Genomic DNA, 19,596 nt, shown 5'->3' on the forward strand with positions numbered 1-19,596 from the left:
CCACGTTTTTCCTGTTAACGTAGGTTTATATGACCAGTAACATGAAACAAAGCTTGGTTACGCAAATTCAAACGAGGCTTTCTCTATGCTGTGGAAAGTGTGTACTATAAACGCAGGCGTAGTAATACTTTCTGTGCGCTTCGACAGCGCATTGATACTTTCACTTCTGATTTTTACCCCTCCTCCCCATCCCCCGCCCCTCACCCACTAACTTCCACCATAACACAGCCAACGTGAGAAACTTCAGTGGTCTATGGAGGAGTTAGCAAGCTATAATCAAAGAACATCAGCAATGGTTTTAACGTGCATCGTGCCGGGTTGTGGCAACAAACCCAGGGTTTACAGCCCCGTGGTGTTTCACACCATTCCAATTCATTACAAACGGCGGAGAGTTTGGCTGGCAGCTTTAGAGTTGGACATATCAACTCCGTTGGATGTTGTGAGGACCTGGAGAGTGTGCTCCGAACATTTCACAGATGAGGACTACACCGAGACTGGAAAACGGCTAAAAGACACTGCTACACCGTCAATCCAGAAATTGCGCATCCAATACAGAGAGGCTCCGGTCAACATTGTAAGTAGGCCCCCCTATCCTTTCTGCACTTCATTTTTGGGAAGTGAAGCTTACTTTAGTGTTGTCTGACGGCGTTGTATAGCCTAGCAATATGATAGGCTAGTGTGTTTGACGCTTCAATCCGTTATGATGTTGTTGAACAGACTTTCAACTTTGTTAATTGAAAAGCTCAAACATACTGGTAGCAATACTGGGCCTAGCCACAAATGCTAGCAGGTGTGGCAGCGCGTCTGGCTGACTGGGAGGTCGCACAGCGCTCGGACATAGACGTATCATCTCGTCTCACCTCTGAGAAGAACAATCAAGTATGAAATTGCGGTGGTCTGTTCCTTTAATTTGTTTCATTTGTACTGAAACTGAGGGGAAGTTCCTTAAATATTCTTCCTGGTGATGGAGAAAAGCATATAGATCTATACTGTCTTTATTTTGCATTTTGTTTTACTTGTTTTTACAGAGTATTTTAAATAACTTGGATGGAGTATATGGAAAACCATTATGGCTTTTGTAAGTTGTCAATGTTTTATTTGTTCTGAAATGGGCTTACTCGATACACTTTTCCGTAAAATATCCGACCTGGGAGCAAGACAACCAAATGTCCAGATACAAAGAAAAAAAGCTTCAAAAACATTTTTTTCTGCTCAGCGTCACCGATTTTTTAAAGTGGGGGCAGAAAGTCCTGGTTAAAGCCTTTTATCTTTAAAATACCTAAAATACCACTGATGTGTCTGAAAAGCATCTTCCCTGCTGTCCATTTGTGTTCGTTCTGACTCAATACACTTTTCTATAAGTTATCTTGACCACTAATGTGTGTGATTTTATTTCAGTGACTCTGACTCTCTAACTCTGACTACTGTTTACAATGCACAGCGTCTGGTGCTTGTATTTCCATTTCCTTCACCCCAAAGGAGAACAATCACACATACAATACTTTGGTTGGCATGAAAAGGTTGGTGTCCCATCAACATTACTTACAGAATTAGGAGACTGTTGACCAAAGAGGCTTGAGACAAGAGGGCTTACTCACGTCATAACAGCGTAGTAGGAAATGATGGCGAGGGGAGTACGGAAATGTTATTCACTGTGGAACAGGTCATAGGACAGCGTGAATGTCTGTCAGCTGTCCTTAATTACCCCCAGCAATTACTGCTGACCAACAGCTGCCGTTAATTGGCCACAAATTATCCATCATGGTGTCGCCCCCACTGACCATGTGCAAGGGAGTACGAAAATTGTATCCATCGCACCCACTGACCAATGACCATGCTCATGGGAGTTAATTTTCCATCCACTAGTGTCCTCAGGCAACGCCCCCGTACTACACCGTGGCCAATGCATTTCCCCCCTAGAGATTGTTCTTCTCTGTCGAATTTCTTTGCTGTTGACCAAACTCTTCTACTGAACTGAATGCCACATTTCCTCCGTATCATTGTCAACATGGCCGCCGTTTAGTGCGTGCATGCAGTGTCCATCATTCAAGCACTGCATTTGTTGCTGCATTGTTAGGGGATCATCCTGGCACTTTCAGTGCATTGGCTCAACCGAAATTTTCAGCGTGAGCGCCCTAGGCACTGAAAAACAGTGCCCGAAGTGCACAAGTGGGTGATTTGAGACACAGCCATTGACTTTTTATTGCAGGAACCATTTTTCCAGCTTGCAGGAACTGTTTTCAGACCCTATAAGGGCATTTGGACCGTGATAAAATTAGACACTAAATTATACACTAATCTGTAATTGCGCATTCACTCTCTCCACTTCCGCTCATGCAGTTAGAAAGTTGTTCACGCACCTTTAAGTACTTGCAACAATGTTCAAATGGCTCGGAATGACAATCAAATATCAAATACTGTCGGAATGGCGGTTGCCCCCCCCCCCCCCAGCCAACTCAAACAATAATATTTACTTTTTTTCTACATTGCACTCTAGATTTTTCGCCATTGTATTCAAACAAAGCTTTAAGGGCCCACAATCGCCTATTCTTTGGCATAGTTTTGTTGTTTTAGTTGTTTTATTTCACATATTCATTAGCTACATTTGTTATAATAAATAAAACTTGTTTAGCTGAGATTTTTGCTTTGGCTCAACTTACCCCAAGTATAATTTTTATTTGAAAAGGGAATATTATTTTAACCATGAAAGTTTATCAATTAGTTTTTGCTCTAATAGTTACAAGACACTTTGAAATTTGGTATGATGTGAAGATTTTAAACACGCCTTTATCACTTGGCTGTGGCGAAAAATGTAAAATGTAAAAATGTAAAAAATATAAAAAGTGGCTCAACTTACCCCGGTCTCCCCTATGTCCCGTCATTATCGCTCTGGTTGCTCAGGAAAATGCTTTGCATAGCAACCATTGCTATGCAACATTGAATTTTGAGTGGCTCCACCACAGACCTATACTAACCTAGACTGGCAATGGGCGGTTCAAGGCACTAGCAGAATTTCGTATTGACAGGGCGCAGCCATCTTTGGGTTTTTTTACCCCACAGCGGCTCCTCCCACAGACATAGCTCCTCTTAGTGACAACTATCAGAGCTGTGAGCCATAGGAATGTATTCGATTTCAAACTGTGACTACAACGTTATCAAAGTGGGTTTCAATGATTTTCTTCAAGATTTTGACAAGTCGTAACATCTATATTCTCACTGAAAGGAATCGCCCCACTACCACCGAACGTTTTATTAGAGACCCAGAAGTTGAGCGGTCTTGCCAGATCGGGCGGTTCCCCGCCAAATCGGGCCGTTTAGGAAGGCGGTCTTCGGGTAGAAAAGGGCACACAATCATCATCTCATCTGGCAACCCTGACGAGATTCTATTCGTTGCAGCAATGCAGCTTGCGGTTTGAGGATATTTTGTGATACTGAATCGGTCATGCTTGTGTGTATACAACTTATTTGGTATAATTTACTCTGAGTTATTGACAACTGTGTACATAGATGTGTATATAGCCCGTACTTTCAGTAAAGCTGACTGTTCAAGCTTCCTAGAAGACACTGATGGTAACCTAGCAACATCACGAGCCCAGACAGAAAGATATGAAAGACTCTCGTCTTTGCTTGTAATGGCATTGTGCAACATTATGCAGTGTTGTATTATATGATGTTGTGTTATATATTATTATAGATACACAACACATACGGAAAACGAAGCATCACATTATTTTCGACACTTTTAGAAGTTCATTTCACTTATGGCAGATACAGGAAGTAACTTTGCTTATGGAATGTTGACGTCATTACGTAAAAGTCTGTGGTTACGGGAGTCTTCACCAAGATGGCGGGTGGCTGATTTGGTCTGCTGAGAAATCCAAAAATTGCCCACAGACCTATACTAACTAGACTGGCAATGGGCCTCGGATTTCTCTGCAGACCAAATCAGCCGCCCGCCATCTTGGTGAAGACTCCCGTAATCACAATTCATTTTCACACCCAAATCAATTAGGTGCCCCGGTTGAGACAGTTTAATTTTCACACCCAAATTAGGTGTTAAGTTTTAAATTTCTTTCTTTTTTTATTGGTCACGGGCCACTTTTGATTGGGAGATCAAGGACCTCTCTGGTGTCGCTGTATTGGCGATGTGCTGTGGGCTCTTTACGCACGACACCTATGTCCCTTCCATCTTCAGTCAGACTCAAATCAGACCGAAATCAAGTAGCTGAGGTTGAACCGGGTCCGTGTACCATTCGTTCTTTTGTTTTTCGATTCAGAACCAAATAATAAAAAAATGAAAAAACGGCTGGTTATTTCATTATTTCGTTTTAGTCATAAACGAAAAAACAAATTTTGATCTGTATTTCCAAATTTTATTTTCTACTTCATTTCAAAATAACGCCAATGAAAAAAAGGTTCACGTGCTATTTTTATTTTTTGATATTTTCATCTCTCGGCCGCATGTAGCCTACCCCGGAAGTTATAGCCTACAAGCCGACCTCGATTAAATAGGTTAAAATCATAACTAAATCCATACTGGATGTTGTCAGAAGAGGTGTTTTGAAACATATATGTGAAATTCACAGTCTAAAACAAATCCAAACGGCAATATTTTTTTATGAAAATGTATCAGTTTAAAGCTTTCATGTCCGTCTACATGGCCTGACGCGCCTTGCCTGCATCGATGGGCGCCCTCTGTCCATGGTGCTGAAATCGCGGCACCAAAGATTCTTTTAATTCTAACGTCTCTGGCGGCACTACTCTGTGAAGCACGTTAGTTTCATGAGTGAATATGTACAGGCAGTCTACAAAAGACCAAACAATACAACCAAACAATACTGTTGTACCCTTTGCCGACACAAGGCTCTCACATGCACGTCACAAAACAATAATCCACGCGGCGGGACTATTTTGATTATATTCCTTCCAAAAAATGTCAAAATGACACAAAACTCAGTAATTTGGATTGTCCGTAATTATACCAAACTAAAACAAAAGTATACACGTAGAAGATAGTCCACGTTACAAAACTTCAACAAAAATGCGAGCCATATCACAAATGAAGGCCATCCAAAATGCTGGTTTACAGTAAAATAAATTGAGGCAAACACCACAAAATCAATAGCATCAGTTTTACACTCTGGAAAAGGAAATATGAGCTAAAATTACACCCCCTATCATCAGTACAGTAGGTTACATTTCTGAGTAGCTCTAGGTGCGATCATTCTCTCTGGCATTTGCAGCTGGTGCAGCTTGTATTGCACTGCGAGCTGTCCACGTGTGTGGTGCAAGGTGAAATGTGCACTGGCAGCACTCATCGTTGAGTTTGGGAGATGTCTTTAGTGGGAGTATTTGAATGTGTAAAAACACGTTGAACACAGTGGCAATGGCCATTTTCAGTAAGATTGGGGAAGTATAGCCTTGCGCCCTACTATTTGTAGCCTAAGACTATGCGTTTTGTTTCACCGTCGTACTTGCATCAGCACATTACACTTGCCAAAATAACGTTGATGTGGTGCTGACATGTTACTGAAGCCTAATATCTCAACCAAATCAGGAGTAAATTGAATTAAATTAAAGTCTCTCAACATGGCTTGCCATGGAGAATGCAACTCACACACGCGGTGCGTTCCTTTGATAGATGCCTGCTGTGTTAAGTGCTGCGCACGCATTGTGTAGGTTTAGAAAAATGATAGTGATAAACATATCCAGGTCAAAATTACTAACAGGAAAAGAGGGACAATGACAAAGGGAACTAGACTGCCTGTGCAGTCGCCTTCGACTGCTTAAGGTATATCCCCGAAACGCGACGCTTCCAGTCCCCCATCATTCCTACCACTCCCGTACACCTTTTCATAAACGTATATGATAAATACAAAATATTAAAGAAATATATTTAATATCTATACATAGATCAATGACGTGCATAGGCTTAAAACCAAATGACTATTGTGAAAATGAAGCAAAAAATGGGGCAAATGGTAACACTGTTTTAATGGTTCACTATTACAGTGAATATACCACATTAGGTACAGTGTAATAACCATTGTAACAATATTTAATACCATGTAATACCAGTGTAACACCATGTACCAATTTTGTACTATATCATCATTTCGTAAAGGACATGACTGGCGAAGGGGGACATGCAAAGCAGTGTGGAGAGGTAATGAATTTATGACCAAAAGTATTTGTCAATATTGCACATAGAATACAAGGTGACTTGTTAAGGACTTGTAAAAAATAAGACTTGGACTTGGACTTGACTTGGCTTTGGCACGACTTGGACTTGGACTTGACTTGGTCAAATGTGTCGTAACTTGTGACTTGACTCGGACTTGATTGGAAGGACTTGAGACTTACTTGCGACTTGCAAATTAGTGACTTGGTCCCATCTCTGATATCATGTATTTTTGTGTAAGTGGTATTACATGGTATTGCATATTGTTACACTGGTATTACACTAGTATTACATGGTATTAAATATTGTACACTGGTTATTACACTGTACCTGGTATTGCATATTGTTACACTGGTATTACACTAGTATTACATGGTATTAAATATTGTTACACTGTACCTAATATGGTAGATTCACTGAAATGGTGAACTGTTAAAATAAGGTAGTACCAGGCAAATCAATCCACCCAGTCAGAAGTTATGGGCCAAAAATAAATTCCGCCATTTTGAAACTGTTGACCTCCAAACTCATATCAGTTCATGAACCTACCCTAGAGCATTAACACACCAAATCTGGGACAAATCCATCCGACTGGTCAGAAGTTATGAGCCAAACAAAAATTCGGCCATCTTAAATTCAGCCATCTTGAAAGTGTTGGCCTCCAAACTCGAATAAGTTCATGAACCTACCCTAGAGCATTAACACACCAAATCTGGGAGAAATCCATCCACCCAGTCAGAAGTTATGGGCCAAACAAAAAATCGGCCATCTTGAATTCAGGCATCTTGAAAGTGTTGATCTCCAAACTCGAATCAGTTCATGAACCTGCCCTAGAGCATTCACCCAAAAAATCTGGGACAAATCCAAACATCCGTTCAAAAGTTATCGCGTTAACACGAAAGACCTTGCGCGGTGGCGGCGGCGGCGCACACAAAACCATTACATCCCCGACGCTCCGCGTTTCGGGGATATAATGAATTCGCCAGGAAGACAGATTTTATTTGGCAAACTAGAGACTTTCTAGGGTTCATGACAAAATAATGCTTGCCATTAGATCTGATGGCTAGTGGGGAAAACGCCAGGGGGCAATTCTTTCCGAGAGTCCAACAACAACACAATATCAAAATGTAATTGTGGACGCGACCACCTGCCACCAAAAGTCAGCTCCTTACGGTTCCTAGAAAACAGATGCCTTAAAAAAGAATAAAAAATCCAGATCCCATTCGGCTACTATAGGCTATCTCCACATTGTTCCATAAAAGACAGCTTCGCTGATAAGCCTAGCTAACAGCTGTAGTAGGCTAAGCCCACAAGACACCAAAACAGTGTTCTGTGGTCGTTGTCTATTACAAAACTGTTAATGAAACCTGGGGTCTTCGGGTAGCCTAGGCCTACGACATTTAAAACTATGTCAGTCGTGCGCACTGTCAAATGAGAGCCACGAGAAACGCGGTGGGGCGCAACATCGTCCTGTGTTTCGCAACATCGCCAACGGCAGGGGCAAACGCTAGTAGCCTACTTCCGGGGCACACAAGGCTGAGAGATGAAAATATCAAAAATTAAAAATAGCACGTTGGCTTTTTTCATTGGCGTTGTTTTGAAATGAAGTACAAAATAAATTTTGGAAATTCAGATCGAAATTAGTTTTTTTGTTTGTCACTAAAACGAAATAATGAAATAACCAGCCGTTTTTTTCGTTTTTTGTTATTTGGTTCTGAATCGAAAAACAAAAGAACGAATGGTACACGGACCGAACTGTCGTAAATACACGACCGAAATCAAGCAGCTGAGGTTAAATTGTCGTAAATACACGCCCGGATATCCGGGCACTCACATCCGGTAGCCTACTCACATTGGGTTGCTACATGCCCATTGCCAGTCTAGGTTTGTATACTCACGGAACTAGCTACTAGCCACAACTGGCTAACCCTAATCCAACCTTAGTGCAAAATGAATGGGTGTCAATGGAGTTTTCTACTATTATATTTTTGTGATTTTTCATAAGTTTTTGCCCTGAAATATGAATATCCAGCTCGAAGCTAGAAATAATAAGACCTAATTTGAGTATCGTTTCGATTATTTTGCGCCACAAGATTATTATATACTGTATCACAAAGCTCAATTTTTACGAGGCCAAACCCATAAACATTAGCGGGATGCTAGCAAGTGCAGGTCGAAATCTTCTTCCCTGTTGTAAAACCAAAGATTCTCTGTTCTACACTCCTGCAGCTATGTAAAAAATAAAAAGAAGAAAAGAAGAACCCGAGTGCGATCCACTTTCTCACCTTCTATTCAACTGGAGACGCACCACACGGAAGAGCGCGGTGTATCTGAACTACTAATAGGCCTACAATATTTGCGAAATATAATGTCAGAGTTAACCAGCCATCTCCGCTAACTTTAGCCCTACCTGGCGCAGCCTGCATTTTGTTTAACAGTTGACTGGATGAGATGATGCTGAAGTGTCATGCAACAGACTGCTGCAAAGAGTAGGTAGCCTATTGAATGAAGTCGATAATAGGCTTATTTAACCTGAAGCAGTAGCCTAACATATGCGCTTGCCACCCAACTGTTGTCATTTATTTGCAGTCATGGTATTGTGTCTCACTAGATTTAGGCTATAAACCCGTGGACAGACTGGGGAGCGACGAAAACAGGCTACTTATGGACAGCACTGAACGTGCAGAAATGAGCATCAAGCTTTTAATAATTTGCGGAAATTAGGCTACTTTTTCACAACAGACGTGCGAAGTAGACGTGAACTAGGGCCTACGATGTAACATCAAAACAACATAACAAAAATAAACGTCGAAAAGTCAGATTCGCCCATAGGCGCCCATTATAAGTCTTCCATCAGGTCTCCTAAAGGGGCGTGGCCGATGTCATAAGTGAAACAGGAAGGAACGTCAAGCTGGCCGTCTGTGCATTTATATCGTCTCTGGTAAAACTACACACCTGAAAGATTTGTCAATACAGCCTATTGTTAAACACCAGTAGTGGCTACCAGAAATGTTTTGTTGATGAGATTTGTGACTGGAAATTGCAGTAGCAATGTATTTAGCATGTGGCTCCCCTTTCCATTCCATATATTTTCCCACATGAAAGACTTACCAACGCTCGCCAACTAGTGGACACTCCGTGGGAACTGCAGTATGCATGCAAAGCTGACTGACTACAATGGGAACCAATCAGTGTGAATCTTCTCCCTGTGTTCTATATGCTATAACCTTGCGAGCGATTTTTTTTCACCCATTGCCCCTAGACTAAGTATTTAAACGTCATTATGTGTCTTCTGAACTTGAAAGGTGCAAATGAAACGCCTCACAAATATTGCATTACGAATAAAATGAAAGAAACTCATTTGAAAATTCTCCTTAAGATTTACCCCACAAATGTATTTAGGCCTATTTCCAAATACACAGACTTGAGTTCGAATTGTTCTTTTTGTGATAATGAAGATGGAACCCTTGTAGGCCTACATTTATTTTTTGACTGTAACATAGTGAAACGCTTTCTTGCAGACCTTAGTTTTTATCTTTTTTTCACAGCAAGACCTTTATGTTTTTAGTCTTTTAGGCTAGGCCTACTATGAAAACTCAAGTGACCCTTCTTTTGAATATTTTGTGAACTCCTTTTTACATGTTAAGTTTTTTATTCATAAGCAAAAGTGGAAAAAATGCAACCCTTCTTTATGATATATATTTTTTAGAAATGTCATCTCTTCTCAACTCTCTCAAGCTAGAATCTAACAATGATACAGTAAAGCCAGGCTCAAACTACACCGACAGTTAGATCCACTTTCTTTGACCAGGCAACGGCTGAAAAAAAGAACCGGAACTAGAGTTTCTGTTTACTTCCGGAAGTTCTCGTAATACAAACAGAGAAAGAGATTGTCTGATACAATGAGATAAGTGTGAAAAATCATGTCTGCATCCCATGTGAATTAATATTGTTTCGATTATTTTTGTTGGACTAAACCGTTCACCATGCCTGTATGCACAGTGAAAGGTTGCGACAACAGGAGTAGGACTTATGGCAGCCTCATGCTACACAGGATTCCGACAGCTGTTAAAGACAGATGCCGAAAGGAGCAATGGTTGGCTCTACTTGGACTTGATCCCTCCACACCAGTGGAATCACTAAGGAAATGGCGTGTTTGCTCTGAACATTTCGTGAGTGATGACTATTTCGAGACCATCGACAGAATTACACGGCTCAAAGTACGGCACCTGAAAGATACAGCCGTCCCATCTGTCTTCCCATCACCCAGACTAAGTGAATCTGCACCCTGTGCTGTAAGTTTTCCCCCATAATATTTTCTTTTTTGTATGTGTCTTGAAATGTCCATGTGGGCATTGTGTGTATTTATGCAAGATATTGGACACCTTAACCCCCCGTGATCAATAAAGTTACTCTTCTCTGCTCTACTCTAATTATGGCATTGTAGTTCCCACTCTGTAGGTCCGGTTATACCCCCACTTCAAAATCATACGAGAGTTTCTATATAATTTACTGATTGAGGTTGGCTACTGTAACGTAGCTAAATTGTAATCGATAAATAAGTAGCCTAACTTCACCGTGCCTATGTTTGTTGTGCTTGTCTAAAGATGGACTTTTAGTGTTGTCTGTGGTCTAGTTTAGTTGCGTGACTTGTATTGTGATATACACCTTAGCCCGGAAGTTAGGACATCGTACAGTACGCTTTCGGTAAGCACTAGCTTGACGTTATTATGTACCCCTTCGTCGTGGGTCTTTATTTTGTGAGCTGTTCAATTAATTAAACAATAAAATCATGCCTAAAACGTGTTGTGTGCGAGGTTGCAATCACAAGGCGAAGAAATACAGTCCAATAAAGTTTCACAGAGTCCCCAAAGACCACAGACGGCGAAAGGTTTGGCTCAGAGCTTTGAACATGGACCCCGAAACTACACCACCGGAGATATGGAACAGTTTAGTAGTTTGCTCTGAACACTTTACCGATGAGGACTACAACATGACTGGACAACGCCTGAATGATACTGCAGTACCGTCTGCTCAGCGAATACGAATACAGTGGAATGAATATTCGCTGAATATTGTAAGTATTTTAGGGCTTGTGTGTGTGTGTGTGTGTGTGTGTGTGTGTGTCAAAACACACACCACGCGTGGAAGCGTTTGTGAATGTGCGCGCCTGCGCATTGGTTCGGGAAGTTCTAGGGCGGAAAGGAAAGCACGTGAAAAACTGAGCAACACAAGTCAAGTTAAGTAGCCTAGCATTATACCTGTCTGCATGTCCGAGTGGTGGAAAGGTGGAAACATGTGGAAAAGAATTACAAAGAGGACCTAGCTCTGAACATTGCACTGTATTCCGACGAGAAACACTACAGCAAGCGCGCTTGGCTCACACAGCTTTTGACTATGAACCTAAACACGGAGATTGACCCATGAAGACCAGAACTACGCCGAAATCAGGACCATCATCCGCGGATTGGACACAAAGAGACAACGCGGTTCCGTCTGCTTGCAAAAGTCGGGCTAAGTCAGAATCAAGTCCAGTAACTCTTGCATGTCCCCCACCCCATATTACAGCAGGGGTGGGCATTATTTTGGCTTAAAGCGATGGTTCGGAGTAGAATCACCCTAATGCCATTTGAACCGTGACACCCATCCACCTTTACACCCGAAATGTTTTTTGCCGCAGGCTTACATCAACAGAGTTGCCGTGTTATTCGATGTTTATTCCGGATAGCTTGACTGAAGCGCATGGATCCTGGGCACCGTCTCCAAACTTTCCCCACAAAAATAACATGTCATGACACCAAACTTCTACAGTATAACAAATGTGGTTTGTACTCACAAAAAGATGAATTTGAAACTTTGTACATAGTCCAGGAGTTTATTAGTAACAACACACGAGACGATTAGCTTTTCTGCTGCTAAACATCCGTCGACGTCACTTCCTCCAGCTGGGACTTAGTTGATGGAAACAACACGAGTCCGGAAGGCGGAAAACTCAAAAAGACAGCTTGCGCTACAACTAGAAATTAACCACTTCGGATTTAAATTCTACCACGTTTAATAAATAGAAGACGATGCCACACTCGTGCATATATCCTGGCTGTGGACTAAAACACAAACCTTACAATGAAGAAAGTTTCCATGAACTGCCGTACAGACATGATGACCAGGAACTTCTACAGCGGTGGTTGACTGTTTTGAATATTGACATTACGACGCCGGTCGAGACGCTGAAGGAAAAGCGCTATCGTGTCTGTAGTAGACATTTCGACAAGGACGATTTCATCCAACCTAGGACTGTCAAGGAGAACAGGGTGCAGCGAGTGAGAGTGCAGCTAAAAAAATATGCCATTCCACGTCCACGAGTGGGGCCACCGGCGACAGGAACAGTGGAGGTAAGTTTACTATTTCATGATAACGTTTAGTTTCGGGGCAGAGGGCATCATGAAGCAACTAGCAAAACTCTCCTCTCCTTGCGCCCCAGACGCAAGCCTTCTAGGCCCCACTCCAACACAATCCGATAAGACACCAATCTACACTGTCTGGAGGTGGAAACAAAAGCAATCAGGTGTTAGTGACTGGCAGTAATTATAGTAATTTATGACATAATATTTGGCCAGAGGTGTCAAAAGTAAATGTCAAAAAGTAACACTGATCCTTCAAACACGGGTAACTTATTTCAGATGACCAGTGTGCTTGCAATCAGCTGACTGCTCTGGTTGGATCAAATTTGTGGTGGGTCCTAATTATGTTTTGATATTTTTTTCACTAACAGTCTAGTTCATTAGGTTCAAATAGAATAGCCTACATTATGCAACAGTGTATCTAGCTCATTTGGTTCAATTGAGTAACCTAAATTGTATAATAGCAATGTCATGTCAAGTGCTAATGTTGTAAAAGTTGAAAAAAATAAATAAATACTTCTGACGCCTCAGGACCTGATACATTTGTGAAAATAAGAGGTAGGCTACTTACTTGGCAGACAGTTCCCAGATAGCAGGAGGGCGTTGAAAAGACGGTGAATCATCGTTCTGTTCGCCGACCATACGGCGTTGAATAATCGTTGATCAGCGGCGTTGTTTCAACGCCGGTTTGCTCATATGGTTTTGCGTTGAAACAACGTTGAAAATTGGCGGTGTGGCGGCAGAGAATCACCCCCTTTTCACCCTTTATTCAACCTCGGATTTCGGTCGTTTTATAGTTGAATTTTGGGCAATCATTCACCCAGCATTACTTCCTGTTTTATCTACAACAGGAAGGCTATAAATTACATAAAAAGATGCTAAATTAAACAACCAGAGACACGTTTCCATGTCTTAACAACCACAATTCACAACATGCTCTTGCCTGTCTCGGACAAACACACATCAACGACATATTTCAACAATGAAAGTAAACATTTATTTATGTTAATGCAAGTAGCTTTGTGGTCTTCTCCAGGAAGAAGGGCTCCAAAGAATGCAGAGAGATGCCGACTGGAAAAGAAATAAGACATAAGTTGCGGCTGATAACAGTACAGTATTGCCAACAAGACAGTGATTAGCTTGACATATGACGGGCTACTGCATCGCTAGCTGAACGGATCCTCGTGTTTACCCTCTGCAAGAGCTGAGTTTTTTTCCAACTTATAACGCTGCGTGTCACGTTTATCATATGCCTCATTCAGCGGGTGTCATCTTCAAAATAAGCCACGTACACTGTAACTCTGAACTCCTTTGACTGAAAGAGTAGTCGCCGTCTTGATTATTGACAGAACGAGACTTCAGACTTGCCTTCAAGAAGTACACTGCCGTAATGCGATTCTAAAAAGAGCTGAACCCAGAATATTTTTCATGTAGTATTTGATGTTGGTAATTTCGTTGAGTATTGCTAGAGTGTTCCGCCAAAGTGAGTTTGTGGCTAAATACTTAAAGAACAGCTACAGTCCATTCGGGTGGGAGAAAAACATGCCTCATTGCGGGAAGAAACTCAGCTACGGCAACACTAGTGGTACAAAACGCACTAGCAGTTACATTTCACACAAACGCGATTCGTTGTGTTGTGCTGCCCCTTGTATCATTAAAATAACATACATCACAATTTGAGGGCTTCCCCATTACATCAAGAACCATTTCATCAGTGCAACAACACATTTTTCACAAGTTTCCCCTCCTATCATTTCACTGAAAAACGTGTAAGACTCTAGCTGGCCAAGAATTAACACAGGGCCTACAGCAACAACATATATCTCAACCATGAAACTAAACATTGATCAGTGTTACCATGCAAGCTTTATTCTGGCATGGGAAAGATTGGCAGATATACAGCACACAGCTTTCAACAGCTGCCCTGTACTTCTTGGCATCTTTAATTCCAACAGCATCCTCAATATGCTAAAGCTCACAGGCTACCTCTGTTGCAATTTTGCATATTAAAAGGCAATTATTATTTATTATTATTAGTAGTAGTAGTAATAGTAGTATACCTGTGACAGTTTTATGCACATGGCATGTCTATATGACAGAACTCAAGTATAGATGTCTGAGTTGCCAAAAATATGTAATTTTAAAGAGGTCTGCCAGAACCGTAATTAGCAGATTTGTTCTTTTTTTGTGAATCTAGTTTTCTAAAAAAAAAAAAAAAAAAAAAGATTGACACGCTTTAGATAAGCAAGCATAAATTGCTCACCAATTGGTCAGGTCAGCCTGCCTGGAAAGCCTTCTGATGTACATCAGGCATACACAGTGTCCAACTCCCCAATCTGATGTAGACACCTGCCAAACAAGGTACACAGGGAAAAGTTATTCTTCTCTATTATTATGGCATTTCACAATCACATACAGTTAGGGCCAGAAATATAAACAAACAAAGTACAGACTCTCAGCATTAATTTCAGGGTGTTGTTTACATCCAAAGCACATTGATAGGATAAAAGTGCAACAGTTTTTGTATGTGCTGCCCTCTTTTAGAGGGTTCAAACATATGGACAGATGAGACAAATTTCAGGCTGCAATTGACTGGAAAGTATTTTGCAACCAAATATTAAACAGTGGAAGTTTGATGCATGAATGCTAGTCTGTCCAATTACTTTGGGTACCATAACATTGGGAAGCACACATAGTTGCAATTCCAACACAGTTTCCCTGATTTGGATGTAAATACCCTAATATTAAACCTGAAAGTCTGCAGTCAATGTGAGAGCATTATGCTTGTCTCATTTCAAATCCATGGGTGTGGTGTACAGATGCAAACAAGATGAACATTGGTGGATGCCCATATATTTATGAACCTAACTGTATATGGAGCAGGTGTGGATCTACCGGTACTCACATTTATCCTCCTCAGAACACATCACAATTTAACTGTTCATAATGTACATCATGGCATTGTGAAGTATAACTGGTGTAAAACCCCCATTTCTATATCGTAGTAATACGACATTGCTTTTACAACATAGTGTAATAATAATTTGGCTGTAACCAACTGGACTTCTACTTTTAGCTTGAAAAGTCCTGCAGCTTCCAGTTAAACTCTGGATGACATGACATGGATGAATGAGAATCCGTCACAGTAGGACAGGTGCTGTAGAATAGGTGAAGTGTGGCACATACAATGTGTTGAGGTAACCTTATTTGCCTATAATTACTGTGGCGTACCTACATGCGGTTAGTGATCCGGCAGATCCATGCTGGCATTTGGCATAGCATCTGTATCAGCTACTGTGGCATTAACACCTGCAAAAACAAAATAACGAACAGGGTTCAGGTTAGGTGTATGGCAAAACTCAGTATTGTGTTGCTTTCTTATGACTGTATAGCTGTGTACATTCACCTGGTATTAGTGGTCTGGTCCATGCATGTTGACACCTGGCACAGTATCCACAGCACAGCCACTGTAGCATGAACAGCTGGAAACTCTCACTCACAGTCACACACACACACACACACACACACACACACACACACACAGAGAGAGAGAATACTATTTTTGTAATGATCACATCATACCTACAATTTAACTGCCACGGTTTGCTAAGGTTGAATACAGATATCTGCTGGCTGGCATCTATTACAGAGACAAGGATGAATCTACCACAATGAGTCAGATGTAACAGGAGTAAGTTATTAGCTGTCAGAAGTAACATGTCAGGGTGTCAGTTCCTACAGGAATTGTATTAATGCTAAGGGTGCAGCCAGATGTGGATAGGTTGTAGAAAATATTAGTTTGAAGTGTCTCTACCTGATCATGGATCTTACACTTAACATGTGTCTAATTATAGGCATACCTCTTTTATAGCTGTTTCTTATGGGTTCTGGTCAGCTAGTTTCTTTCCAGGTGATGAGAGAAGTCCCTGCTCTCCGCTGTTCCTGAGCTCTTGTGTGGGTCCACTGAGGTCTCTGAATCAGTAAAAGCATACAATCAGACAAGACATATGCACCAGCATTAAAAATTCATGCTTAATTCTATACCATAACATATAAAGGATAACGATGCATACCATGAGTGCCAGGGCTCTAAATGTACTTTTCCCAACACCAGCCAAAGTGGAACTAGTTCTGCTAGAAATCCATCTTACTAGCCAAACACATGGTGGGTCAGAGTAGTGAGCTGGTCTTCTCTACCAGGCAAACCGACATTTAACCAGCATTTGGCCAGTTCACTGGTGTTAATTTAGAGACCTGACGAATGCTATGCACCATTATCTCATGCTCCAAATGTCTGAATCTGATAGGGGAAAGTCGTAACGATAACTTTGCGAGTGACAGCATTTATGCAAAGGTTCTGTGCTATCTACATTTACAGTTCCACAGCCCTTTCCAATTACAAAAAATATATATATGTGGCTTAACATGATAAATGCTCCGGTTTAATAACCCGTTTAGCCTGATACACTGATGACAATTTAGCAGACGTGAAATAAATGGCATTATATACGAGGCAGTCGAAATTATGTTTTACCAAGGGAAAAGTATCTTACCTGTCATCTGTGAAATGTTGCGGTTTTGCTATCTTAACTTTAGCTAATGTTGCTAGCTACGTGAGATACCGGTAAACAAACTCGGTTCAGGTAGTGAGTGACTCCAATGTCCTGGCTGGAAATGAATTCTGGTACTCGTTAACGAGTAGTATATCGCAAAACAAGCAGTCAAGCCCTTGAACCATTAAAGCAGCTTAAATTTATACTTTTACCAATCCATTTTGTAAAGCAGAGCTCATCAAGCCCCGACCCTGGCAGTTGAGAATTAAATTCCGTTCCCTTGACAACCCAAATAGTTTACTTTGAGCTCGCGCTACTTCCGCAGGCTGGCTGGCCAGCTTTCATGCTGTCACATCCAAACTTACAGAATTTCTTACCTTGATTTCCGAAGAATTGATCTTTCGCCAGTGTTGTGGTGGTACTTGTGTAGGAATAATGAAACAGCTGGTTGCATGTGCAGGAAAATGTCCTGTCTGTAGTCGATGCAAGGCAATAATATTTGTGGCATTATGCAGATCTGTTTTTTTTTTTTTTGTAGAACTGTCTTTCCGATGTGCTTTCAAAAAATTACAAATATTAACATCGTATAGAGGCGAGGACACGCAATAAATTCACTTTAAAAACAACATGGCAAGCCTCATAGTAATTATGTTGAAAGTTTGTCGGCAAAACTGGCGATGATTCAACGCTGTATGTTCGACCTTCGCTGACGGTCGGCAGATCAACCTTAACCCACGGTGATTAAACAGCGTTTATTCGACCTTCCCCGGCGTTAAGAATTCAACGTCTCACGGCGCCTTTTCGGCGTTGTTTTTTTGACCAACGACGGAAAACGACCATTCTGACCAATATTCATCGCCTTTTCAACGTCCCTCTGCTATCTGGGTTGTCCATTAGGGCCCTCAGGCACGGGTCTTTTTTCCAATTTATCTTTGGAACGTGGAAAAATGTCCTCACGACACCTGGTGTAATGAGCGGTGGAAATTCCTCAGTCGCTGTCACACAACGTGCCTCGGTGTTGTGTAGGACATTGCGAAACACGTCTGATTCACAACAACACAGACACTCGTCCTCCGTGGCCATGGGCTGGCATCGCCCACAGCCACACCACCAGTCCCCTTCGCATCTTATTGGTGCATTGGCCGGCGCCGCAGCCGCAGCCGCAGCCGCCTCCTCCTCTTCAGCTGCCCTACGTCTATCCATCTCAGCCAGTTCCTCGCCTGTATATTCGGGTTCGAATAAATATGGATTTCCTTCAAAATCGCGAGAGTCATCCTCACGTTCCATGCTGGCAGTGTATTCTTCCATTCTTGTGTATTTTAATGGCAGCAAAAAATGGTCCAGTCCTTAGCTATCTGGCTAACTTATGTGTCGGCAATCGCTTCCGGCAATATTATGCCATGCTGTGGACAGTCCCAGCTGGAGGAAGTGACGTCGACGGATGTTTAGCAGCAGAAAAGCTAATCGTCTCATGTGTTGTTACTAATAAACTCCTGGACTATGTACAAAGTTTCAAATTCATCTTTTTGTGAGTACAAACCACATTTGTTATACTGTAGAAGTTTGGTGTCATGACATGTTATTTTTGTGGGGAAAGTTTGGAGACGGTGCCCAGGATCCATATGCGCTTGAGTCAAGCTATCCGGAATAAACATCGAATAACACGGCAACTCTGTTGATGTAAGCCTGCGGCAGAAAACACTTCGGGTTGAAAGGTGGATGGGTGTCACGGTTCAAATGGCATTAGGGTGATTCTACTCCGAACCATCGCTTTAAAGTGATGGTTGGTTCGAAGTAGACCTAGATCTAGATTCAGCTTGGGGTCATTTGAGCCGTGACATCCAGCCAAGTAGCCCACACGAAGTTGTTTTCTACCTTGGCCGAACAGCCGAGTTATCTCGAATAGTTCAGTACAAGCGGTAATGGACCCTGGCAGTGTCTCCAACATTATCACACTTAAATCATATGCCATGACGCCAAACTTTTACAGCAGTGTCTCGATTAATGCATTGATCTATTGAAGTCGATTAATCGATTAATCGTTTGTATCCCTAGCAGCTTCACATGTAATATGGCACATTTTGTAAAGGAATCTTAGAAAATACATTTGCAATATAATCATTTCATATTCAGGGGACCTAGAGAAGGTGGCTGCCTTCGATATAGGCCTAAAGTGTGAGGGGAAATCCTGGTTTGTGTTCATAGTACGGCCCTTGGAGGACAATTACGGCCCTCCGGTGAATTAGAAGTGGCCCCTCGAATGAAAGGTTGCCCACCCCTGGCTTAAGGTGTCGGAGTCTGGTCCGTCCTTTCCTCCATCTCTGCTACTGGTGGCCTGTCCTCTCTCCTCTCTCTGTCTCTCCTATACTCCCATGTTAAATATCAATTTTATGTAGATATTGTTTGTTATTGTGTGTCATGTGTATCTTAGATGTCGGAGGCTGGTCCGTCCCCTCCTCCT

The 19,596-nt window shown here is 41.7% G+C and overlaps 1 protein-coding gene and 1 long non-coding RNA gene across 9 annotated transcripts in view; one reads left to right on the forward strand and one right to left on the reverse strand.

The window, feature by feature from the left end:
* Positions 1 to 10,019: 10,019 nt before the first annotated feature.
* Positions 10,020 to 19,596, forward strand: part of LOC134455525 (uncharacterized) — a 28,917-nt gene continuing 19,340 nt past the window's right edge. For 3 of the 6 annotated variants that reach the window (XM_063206685.1, XM_063206644.1, XM_063206653.1), the window contains exon 1: positions 11,730 to 12,573. In XM_063206685.1, the coding sequence (XP_063062755.1) occupies positions 12,253 to 12,573 (321 nt within the window). In that variant the 5' untranslated portion in view covers positions 11,730 to 12,252. Of the gene's footprint in view, positions 10,477 to 10,813; positions 11,259 to 11,591; positions 11,690 to 11,729; positions 12,574 to 19,596 lie in introns of those variants that run through there. The other 3 variants (XM_063206659.1, XM_063206666.1, XM_063206675.1) reach the window with 3 other exon arrangements.
* On the reverse strand, positions 13,557 to 17,476 carry LOC134455842 (uncharacterized). 3 transcript variants are annotated; one of them, XR_010036177.1, is made up of 6 exons: positions 17,348 to 17,476; positions 17,136 to 17,250; positions 15,989 to 16,554; positions 15,818 to 15,891; positions 14,846 to 14,931; positions 13,557 to 13,653 (listed from the first exon to the last, which is right to left on the reverse strand). It is a non-coding gene; the product is annotated as an uncharacterized LOC134455842 (long non-coding RNA). The 3 variants fall into 3 exon arrangements; XR_010036176.1 differs by having other exon boundaries at positions 15,814 to 15,891; positions 17,136 to 17,476; XR_010036175.1 differs by having other exon boundaries at positions 17,136 to 17,473.

Source organism: Engraulis encrasicolus, chromosome 1 (genome assembly GCF_034702125.1).
Source record: "Engraulis encrasicolus isolate BLACKSEA-1 chromosome 1, IST_EnEncr_1.0, whole genome shotgun sequence".
NCBI classification, from domain to species: domain Eukaryota; kingdom Metazoa; phylum Chordata; class Actinopteri; order Clupeiformes; family Engraulidae; genus Engraulis; species Engraulis encrasicolus.